An 11,127-nucleotide genomic window follows, 5' to 3' on the forward strand; every position below is an offset into this window, starting at 1 on the left:
CATTTGTCTTCATGAATGAAACTACCACTGGAATGAAACTCAGAAAAACCTTTTGCTAAAGTTGAGAAGTTTTCATAGTTTCAGTCTCTCTTCGAAGAATAGGGGGAACATGATTTTATTTTACTTTAATTTCTTAAATTTGGCTAAGTAAATTAAAATTGCAGTGGAGTCTGTTGCTCTAAGAGGAAGACACAGGTAAATGCAGATTAGCATGTTTCAGCCACAAGACCAGCAATCTGCTTTTAACACAGAGTTCCATGTAAAACCTTACTCCTAACAAATGACACTACAACGACTCATAGCAACAAAGTTCCTTATTTCCAAAAGACAACATGTATTTATTTAAAAGCATGTGATACAAGCAGCAAACAAAATCTAGCCCTGTGACTATACTTATATGGATGAACTGCTGCAGGTCACAAAACTTTGGCTCTTGTTTTCATTATGTTCAGGGGATTTAGGATCAAGAAGCAAGAAAAAACTGATCAGGCTGCCTCACTCTTCATACCTTTTCCAGCAAAAAAAAAATTACCTTATGCAAATATTCAGTTCCATAATGCAGTTCTACATTGCTTGATGTTAATTATAGGAATGACTCTCCTTAAACATAATGCATTTTCAGGTGATGCTTATTCTCACCTGGCAAGTTCTTTAATTAAGTTTGCAATGCGTCTCTTGTCCTCAGGACATAAATCCTTTAAAGAAGCACTCTTCATTCCTCCTTCATTAGTGACCTGAAAATTGAAAGCCACATTTTAGAAAGTAATCTTTAAAGAAGAGCAAGTATTTCATAAGACATTAAAAGCATTTCAAGACCTAATAATTAGAAACTGAAGGTAGACAAATTCCAACTGGAAATAAAGTGCATATTTTTTAACTGTAAGTACAGTTCAGTGAAACCAATTACCAAAATTGTGGAGAATTCTAAGAGACTTGTAACTTGTAAAATACAAGCTACTGGCTTCAATAATAAACACGTTGAATGAAGTTTCAAAACCTACACCACACATTGATTCATACTAAAGTTAAAGTGCAATAGACTTATGACTTGGAAACCTAGTGCAGTGATATACAATACCAGGTTCAAACTTTATTGTATTGGGATCCTAAAATACAGAGTAAGAAAAAATGCCCTTAGCATTATGACTAAAGCGTACAAACAGCAAAAAAAAAAAGGTATATAGTATACGGCTAGTAGAAGGTAAATCCTCAGCTCAAACAAATTTTTAATACACTGAAAAGTACAGAGTCCTTTGCACATCATTATCATTTGTTTTTAATCACTAATACGCTACCTTCACAATTTACCACCCATTCTAAAAAGGAACCTTTAATATATTCCAGGTCTTCTATTAATGCATTCCTTTATTACACTGAAAACTGCAGTATTTGTTACCAATGTCCACCAGAGGGCATATTGCTGTTCGCATTTGCAACAGTTCTTTGTAGTGCCTGGTTATTGTTATTATTACCTATTTGGGGTGTTTCCAAGTGGGAAACAATTCCTAGTTCAAAATTGCTTTTATTTACCATCAGTGACTCAGTTCTTTATTGCTAGCAATAAACACAAAATAATAATCCCAAAATGACTGCAGTAATAACAGCTATGCTAATCTGCCCAAGATTTTGACAAATTTAAATATTTCCACTTAATCTGACTTTTATTTCAATTTAGACTTTAACAAGCCTACAAACATTATAAACCTTTGCAAGCACATACAGTCCTCAACAAGAGATACAAGAAGGCTACCAAATGCTGTGCAGCTTGGCCGAGCTAGCACAATACAGCACTGAACAACCTCTGAACATAGAAAGCAAACACTGGGCTTATCTGCCCTCATTAGCAGTAATAGCAGCTGATCTACACACAGCAGAGAGGAAGTGCGCCTTTCCACTCTTAGCTAATTGCTTCTTGAACAATGGTTTGAAACAATTAAAGGACTGTGAAGTTTTCAAAAGAAGTGATGATTTTAGAGTCAGGTTACATCCACCTGACCCTGCAGTACGCTCTTATTTTAACTTCAATATGTTTTCCTTGAAAAAAAGAAAAAAAAAAAAACAACACAATTTCACAAGGCAAATCAGATTTCAGTGGTTTTCAAGGGGGCATTTGATTTCACAGTTTCCTTCCCAAACATATGCTATTTACAGTCACACAAATAGAGAAAGTCTTTAACTTAACTGAATTTAACTTCAACTAAACATATGGTTGAAAGATTTCCATTTCCTATGCTAAAATGCCTGAAAATTATTTTTACTCTTTTTTAGCAGCTAGCTGATGGAACCTCTTCAAAAGAAAAAGACATTTTTCAATCAAAAAAATAAGTCAGAAGCTTTATTACATTACTAAAGGAGATGTTAACAGAAGGTACCTCAAGCTCTACCCCAAACCCATGCACATACTGTCAGACACAGACTTATGGGATGAACAGTAAAAACTGAAAAGTTAAGTGCTTTTTTGTATTATCCACAAGTATGGATAAATGGCACAGAAAAAATTCTTCAAGGCAAGCTTGTATCTGCCTTAACGCTTGTCAAAATGAAACTGTGGAATTAGACACAGCAACAGCTCTACCATAAAAAGGAGAAGACAAATAAGACAGGGTCCAAGACAACAGTCACCTTTTTCCAGATTTCTGTCCTTTCTATACATGCTTTTCTATACAACCAATGTTTCATAACCCAGTATTTTCAAGGGAAAACACACTACCTAAATGGAAGATTTTCTTCCCTTACAATCCACATGTTAGAAGATGACAACATGCCTGAAAGAAGTAGATGAGATCTCTCAAAGAGGAAGCAGGAAGATAGGAAATTTTAATCATAACCAGTAAACCATTGATCTATTGAAATTATCAGGAAAGTTGCAGAGCTAACAAGACCTTTTTGACGACTTATCCCAAACTCTCAACCCACTATGTTGTCCTCAAGTCCATCTGAATGAAGAGAAAGGAAACTAGTTCTGCTAGGATTCATGCTAGGGAGAAACTCAATCCATTCTTTTCAACAGATGATTCCGGTAAATAATAATGGTGAGCTACCTACCAGTACAGCAGCACAAAGTACATCAAAATAAAGCGATCAGTTCTCCCCAGACATGCAGATCCCTAGCCACACCTTGAGGAAAATTAGTCATGAAGACTCCTTGTGAAAAACGGTATGAAACCTTCCTCATCTGTAACAAGCAAAATGTTTTGGTTCTGTTTGCTTCAAGCAATTCAGAGCTTATCTTGAAAGAACAGAGTTTCCATGAGGATTTGACATGACAAGAGAAACACAGAAAGTTTAAAAAAAAAAAAAAAAAAAAAAAAAACACAGAAAACAGTAAAAGCTTTAAGCCCATCTTATTGTCAATGTTGTTAAAGCACATCTGAGTCTCAAATCACGTTGTAGTGTATTAGGAATTATATAAGAACAACAACAAAAAAATCTACCCCTACAACTCTCACATGGAAAAGGGAAATAAACAAGTAATGCTAACAACACAGAACACAACAGATTTTGAAGTGAGACATGAAGGCATCTATGAGGCAGGGGGGTTGCAGATGCTTATGAAGAGACCCATCTACATAAAAATTCTGCATAATGATGGCTTTCTGTGAAATTTCTTTGCATGTCACTTAAGTACAACATTGTTTGCAAAGTGGAGGTACGTACCAGCCTCCTAAAGGCAAGCACTGATAAAAAGAGATATAGACTGGGAGGAGTCCAAGAGGGGTTCAAAAATGAGTACTAGTTATCAGTGTCTCATGCTGTGGAGAACAAAGCTGCTTATGGATTCAAAGAGCACTGGCTCTGTCAAAGTAGTGAGAACAGCATGATCTATCTTCACAATAGAGTTTTGAACATATGTGTGAGGCACACAGCATACAGAAGACAGAGAGGACATCTTAACCCAGACACAGAACGAGATTTAATGCATTTTAATACAGCAGTGAACCAGATACAGGCATGACAGCGTGCTGGAGGGAAGGGATGCCATCCAGAGGGACCTGGGCAGGCTGAGAGGTTGGCCTGTGAAAACCCTCATGAAATTCAACAAGGCCAAGTGCAAGGTCCTACACCTGGGTCAGGGCAATCCCAAGCATGAATACAGGCTGGGAAGAAAATGGATTGAGAGCAGCCTTGAGGAGAAGAACTCGGGGATAAGAAGCTGGACGTGAACCAGCAATGTCTGTCTGCAGCCCAGCAAGCCAGCCGTGTCCTGGGCTGCACCCACAAAGCATGGGCAGCAGGGCAGGGAGGGGATTGTCCCCCTCTGCTCTGCTCTTGTGAGACCCCACCTGGAGCCCTGCACCCAGCTCTGGGGCCCCCAGCACAAGAAGGACATGGAGCTGTTGGAGCAGATCCAGAGGCCCCGAGGATGCTCAGAGGGCTGGAGCAGCTCTGCTGTGGGGACAGGCTGAGGGAGCTGGGGGCGCTCGGCCTGGAGGAGAGAAGGCTCCAGGAGACCTCGCTGTGGCCTGACAGGGCCTAAAGGGGGCTGCAGGACAGCTGGGGCAGACTCTGTGTCAGGGGGTGGGGTGATAAAACAAGGGGGGATGGCTTTAAACTAAGAGAGGGGAGATTTAGATTAGATGTTAGGAAGGAATTCTTTACTCAGCGGGCAGTGAGGCCTTGGCCCAGGCTGCCCAGAGGAGCTGTGGCTGCCCCATCCCTGGCAGTGCTCAAGGCCAGGCTGGATGGGGCTTTGGGCAGCCTGGGCTGGGGGGAGGTGTCCCTGCCCATGGCAGGGGGGTGGAATTGGGTGGTCTGTAAGGTCCCTTCCAACCCAAACCAGTTGGGGATTCTATGAAAAGTTTTAGACACTGCCAGCAAGTACAAATATAACAAATCCTAACAGCTTACTGAGGTGCTCCAGATGACTGCTAGGCAAGAGTCAACAGTATTTGAATGGCTCTCACAGTCAATATACTACCCAAATCGTGTCAGAAAAATGCCATCTCTCAACAGATTTTGGAACATCACAACACCTGTCAGAACACTAAATAGCCTTCCAAGGGAAACCCCACGGCTCTGAAACTTCTAACACAATAAACTCTAAAAGGGTCACTTAGTGCCACAGGAATAGGCCAGATAACACACTGAAGCACAGCCAAAGATAGTATCAACTGGCAAAGCTACTCCCATTACTCAGATGCATTTTAACTTTCACTATCAAAATTGGAAAGTGATTTTACCTTGTTACATCAGCAGACACGTCAAAAAGGCCTCCAAAAAGAATTTTGCATGTTCTAAATGATAAGACTAGACCAAAGAAATGGAATAGACTGAAACACTGCTTGTGTGTTTGGCAACTAACGCACCGATTAGGAGCTATTCTAAGCCTCTTTCTCTCTCTACACACACACACACACACACAGAGGTATATAAGACATTTCACATGGCCCTGGTTGCAAACCACTTATGTAAATTAGCACATTGAGCTTTTGTTCTCCTTAAGTTAGCAAGCTATCTCAGGGGAAAATTAATTTCTGCCAGCAAGTCGCCACGTAAATGGACAAAAAAGTTAAGAATTTGCAGGAGCAATAGTGTTAGAAGTTTTCTATCTAAAGATTTTCAGATTTTACCAACATTTTTCCACTATGTGCACTCTTCAAAGCAAGAAAAAAATGCCTTTACTGACCTGCTGCCCTGTCAGATCTCCTGTGCTTCTAACAGGATCCATGGAAACAGAAGCAACAGCTACAGGCACCTTTGGCTTAGTTTCACTTTTTTGACTCTTTGGCAAATACCTTGTTCTTAAATTTCCTTTTGTAGACGCTCCTGTAGATGAAAGACAAGTAAAACACACAGATTATGAAGTCCAACGGGAACCTTTTTGTGCCTCCTGCAACAGGCCTTCTGCAAATTCATTCTTGGCTTAGCAGCTCTTTTTGAAAAGAAAGAGAACTTCAGGTGTCTGCAGTTCCCCCCAGACTCTCTCCCCATACTAAATTTTGTTAAAATGGAAATATGAGCAGGAGAAAAGAGGTGCATGAGACTGAACATCCAGACACATGAATATGGAAGTAAACTTTAAAACCTGCATGTTGTTTTCTGACTGAGGTTCAATGCAAAAAGCAGCGTTTAAGGTGAAAAGCATAAAACTGAGCTGCTGTTTTGACACTCAAATACAAATAGGAACCAAACAGAAGTAACATTGTTAGAAGTACGACTCACACAATAAGCCATTTTTTTTCCTGTTATAACGCCAAGCTGCTGATTGCTCAGACTAACCATTCCTGTCAGGACCACACATATGAGTAAGGTTACACCGCAGTGCATGCTCCACAGACCTCCTGTAAAAAGCTTCCTGCCGTAATTGGAATTAGTTCACCCCTACTGCAGGTAAAAACATGAGAACAGTGCAAATCCTCGCGGTGCAAGTATAAAGTGTCAACACTAACACTGACACTAAAACCTCCCAAGGTCAGATGAAAACCAGCAGCTTCTTGGTACTGCATGAAAGATCAAGTCTTGACCGTTCAGAGGTGCAGAAATTTTGACCAAAAAAAATCAAACACTGTATTTATACCACAGACTATACTCCTCTGGGGAATGAACTTTAGAAGTGTGTCAGCAATTCAAGTGAAAGAACTAAATTACAGACTTTAAAATCTCTGCACTCGGACACAAGGGAAAATGTTCCTGACATTCTCCTCATAAACACAGGAGTGGAAGAGAAGTGGAAAAATGTTACACAGAGTGAATCATTTCCAGCATTTTGGATCCCTGCTTTTTTTCTAGGACACAATGATTAATAACCTAATATCGCTCGGCTTGAATTATACCAGCAACTAAACACACACAAAGATTTTTTAATAGAGCTGCTTGCCCTGTGGGGTGTTTTTGTTTTGTTTTGTTTTGTAAGGGTAACCATGCTACTCCAAAGGTGGAGAATAAGGGTTCCTAAAAGTTTATAACTGCTTAACGGCTGAACGCATGCTGTACATATACACAATTTTACTTGAGTTAATCATCTGCAGCCATATTTTCGGGACATGGTGTCACTGTAAAAGTTGTCCTTATGTTTGACAACAATTAGAAAATTCTGAAGAAGGGAGGCTAACACTCATTATGTCCCCAGGGATGTACACAAGTATGCGCTCAGTAAATCAAGATTAAGAGAACTGATTACAAAACAATTTCATTTTTTTCTGTACACAGTGAATCTTTATTTTAACCGTTCTCTTCAGAACTTACAAACGACCTCAGAATCTCAAATGCTTCAACATTCCCTGGAAACCACACTAAAAATTCAGCTTACCTTACAGGCTGAATAAAACTATGCTGTACCTGCAATAGAAACAACTCCCCTGAAACTGTTCATACGATACCACATTATTATCTAAGCAGCAGGGCATAAATCCCGTGCTATAATCCTGTATGTCCCATTACAAGTTAAAGTACTTGTGATGACTCTGTACCTTAAACACTTACGTACACAAATCACATAGCTGAAAAAACACTGCACAGTTTAGCAATCACATGAAAAAACAGCTTTGTTTATGGCTATTAGAAGTTCATACCTGAAACATACACCATTGGCTGTTCTTCATCAGAAACTGCAGGTAGCTTTGTTAAAGGAAATAAACACAAAAGATAAAGGGAACAAACACAAAACAAAGAGCTTGGCCCTTTAAACACAACTATAAAAATAAGTATTTTGCCCTTAATCTTAACAGGCTGTTGATAACAAAACAGATTGGCAACACTTTGGCAGAACTGGAAGCAGGAAAGACTTGACTAGGAAGCAAAAAAAAAAAAAAAAAAAAAAAAAAAAAACCACAGATTGCTACAACAAAAAGTGTTACTTTTTGTAAAAAGTGCGTTGACTTTTAGCCAGTTAAGATTATCTGACAGGTCACCGTCACAAAAGAACCCAGGGACCAGTCCCAGTTGTAAGGGCAATTACTAAGATAACGAAGTAATAATATTTATTTAAATCAAGAGTGGGTTATCTTTATGTAAGGAACCCCCTGATATGTAGGGAATACAAACTTCCAGAACAGCACATAATCACGCTATGATGAAATACTACGTTTTGTATGGCACAGTCTAGGAAATGTAAATGAGGATGAAGACTGAAGCTTTCAAAGGAAGTTGGTCATTGCCTTCTGACCATCACATGACAAGTGCCAGCTGAAAGCCTGAGGACTTGTCTTCTTCAGCAAGATCAAAAGTTGGTCTGAAACCATTTTTGTTGGTAAGTTATCTCAAGAACTTTGAAACAATCTAGCACTTTAACTACTGAATTACGTGACTGCAGAAAACACTCAAAAAATGACAAAGGACCAGGCACAACGTTACTTCTGTTATGTTAGAAGTCCCTGAACTTCCAACCTTGCCTCCCAGAAGTCCCCAAGAATAGGACTCAGCACAATTCACACAATTCAGGGAAGGGTGTAGACTACAGCACCTTCCTTAAAGTGACACCTTCAGTTAGCTGAAAGTACAGATTTTTTTATTCCCACATAAGTTACCAACTTTATGACAAAGTGAAAAGCAAAAGCACAGCCTCCTCCACTAACATTTCATTAATAGTACTTTCCTCAGCCTTAAAAATTTGGCCTATTAGCTCAGTTACTTAAGTTCTGTACTGTTTACAGATAAATGTGTATAAGGCTTTGCACAGTTGTCTCCACACAGTAGAGTTAAACTGTGAAAATCTTTCAGCTAACCTGTACCAACTCTCTCTCAAAACTCCCACTTTAACTAAAATTTGATTTTGGTAGTGCCATCTCAGAAACCTAGTTTAGTAAGTTACCTCACTGCAGAGAAAAATTAGCAACAGTCCAGAAGCTTTTATCTCTGGACAGCAACTTCAGTTCCATCAATCCTCACTATCCCTCGCATAAGTGATACTTGGCACACTGGAAGGGCTTGTAATCACAAGCAAGAATCACTTGTAATCTTTCTGATCCACATTAGCACTTACAAACAATTACCACTCAACAGTCTTAGACCAGTTGGAGAAGAGCTTCCCCTGGTACTGCTGTCATTCATCTCTCTACAAACACTGACAGCACTTTTGTCCTCACCTGTAAGCTGCTGCCTGCTGTCTCTAGCTGTCACAACACAGTCTGGGGTCATGCCATGAACCAGGTGAAAAAACTGAATCAATTCTAGAAGTAAAGCATCGTGCCCCCTCTTCCCAAAAAGCACCAAGGTCGATCAAGCCCCAGTCTGGATGACAGCCCAGCCCAAACAGCTGTGTCAGCAAAGCTATGACAGCAGCCTGCGGGATACCGAAAAGACCTTCCACTCTTACTGCTACCAGAAACAACGAACCTCAGCACAGGCAATTGCTTTCTCAGCTGGCATATGGTTAATCTGTGTCAACACATGGCTGTAGGAAATAAAACAGATTTGCCTAAACAACATTTGGCTTTTGAAGCTTGCCTCCTTCGTTGGCCCTGCTGAGGGTAGATGCCTGGTAGTGGGACTACACAAAGCTGATGCTGTTTCTCCCCTATGCTATCAGGACCACCCTCCCGTGAAGGTTTGCTGCCTCGTGTATCAGGACAAACCAGAGTGAGATCAGTCCTCCTTAATCATCTGGGCTGAAGGCTGCAGTGACTCAGGAGCTGATTCACAAACAGGTCCAACATCCCCGCCTCGCAGTCAGACTGGGGACAGCACCAGCACCAGCCATTTAACGTTAACTCACTGCCACGCGCCTCTCAAGACTCCTCACGGGCTGACTGTACACGTTATAAACCTACTAACACCCCTGGTAATGCTCAAGGCAACAGCAGTCACCACGGGCATCGCAGAAACTGATCATCTCATGGTGCTCACGGTCCCCCCACCGCAAGCCAGACACACAACAGCACAGCAGGCTGCAGTCTGCCTTGCTATGCTGTAAGTATTTAGCAATTATAGAGGAGCTCAGTTTTTCTAAGCTACTAGACCAGTATCATCAGTTCATTTCAAACTCAACCCTCTCTCTCCTTTGAAAGCATCCACTATCTTTTGTTCTTGGGATGTGTTTCGGGGCATTCAAACTTTGCCAGGATTGGAGGCAGCGCTACCTCCTCGCAGAAGCACGCGAAGCAGAGACGGTTGCCAGCAAGATCCTCGTCCCTCGCAGCATCTCGGTGCGTGGGGGCACTGCTCCGCCGCCTGGGTCAAGAGGCCGCATTTGGGGACGGAGGCAGCCCTGGGGGCTCGCTGACAGGACTAAAAACACGGGGTCACAGCAACCGCCTTGGGGTAACGCTGCTGCAGCAACAAACCTGGTGCGTGGCCACCAGCCTTCACCCTGTCCCAGGGCAGAGAAAGCTGATGTGTGTTTGTTTTGTTTTGTTTTTGTTTAAGAAGTGTGAGTGTGAAGCGTACCAGGATTTATGGCAGGGTGCCCCTGCGCAGCCCAGGGCAGGTCAGCCCGTCCCGCCTGGGCGCTGTTTCGGGGTGCGATCTGCCACAACCTCGGCAGCCCTGCCCCTGCAGCCAGCCCTGGCTGAGGGACCCAAACCCAGCTCCACACCCCCGAGCCCCAACATCTCAGCGCCTTTTACAGCCCCCCAGGGACGGGGACTCCACCGCCTCCCTGGGCAGCCCGTCCCAGCGCCTCACAGCCCCTCGGTAACGAAGTTTTCCCCAACATCCACCCTCACACAGCCCTGGCGCAACTTTACCCACTCCCCCTCGCCCTGTCACCGGGCACGGGGCGGCGCAGACCGCCCGCAGCTCGCCACAGCCCCCTTTAACGCCCTTACACCGAGCTTTGGGGTCCCCACACGCGGCTCGCAGCGCGCAGAGCCCCCGGCTCACAGCCCCCCCCCCCCCCCCTTCCCCTCATGGCGGCCCCCCCGGCCCCGCGCCCCCCGCCCCGCGGAGGGATCCCGCTGCCGGCGGAAGGATACCGTCCCGGCTCCAGTACACGTCCCCGCCCGGCCCGGCGGCCACCTCCGCCATCTTGAAACAACCGCCACTCCCAGCCTGCCCCCCGCCGCCCCCCCGGCGCTCGCCGCCCATTGGCGCGGCCGGCGGGCGGAAGAGAGGGGCATTCTGGGAGGGGTAGTCCCGCCGGAGCGCGCCACCAGCGGGGCGGCGCGGCTCCTGAACTACCGCTCCCATGAGGCCACGCGAGGCGCGGCGCCCGCGGAGGGCGGCCGGAGGAACTGCATCTCCCAGAGCGCC

The 11,127-nt window shown here is 43.4% G+C and overlaps 1 protein-coding gene across 1 annotated transcript in view; it reads right to left on the reverse strand.

Annotated features, from left to right (window-relative positions):
• Positions 1–10,915, reverse strand: part of KIAA1328 — a 172,203-nt gene extending 161,288 nt beyond the window's left edge. The window contains exons 1-4 of the mRNA XM_082782847.1: positions 10,851–10,915; positions 7,512–7,547; positions 5,627–5,766; positions 640–734 (exon numbers count right to left, since the gene is read on the reverse strand). Of these exons, the coding sequence (XP_082638973.1) occupies positions 640–734; positions 5,627–5,766; positions 7,512–7,547; positions 10,851–10,902 (323 nt within the window). The 5' untranslated portion in view covers positions 10,903–10,915. The remainder of the gene's footprint in view (positions 1–639; positions 735–5,626; positions 5,767–7,511; positions 7,548–10,850) is intronic.
• Between the last annotated feature and the right edge of the window lie 212 nt (positions 10,916–11,127).

The sequence above is a fragment of the Aythya marila genome, assembly GCF_965140915.1.
Source record: "Aythya marila genome assembly, chromosome: Z".
NCBI lineage: Eukaryota > Metazoa > Chordata > Aves > Anseriformes > Anatidae > Aythya > Aythya marila.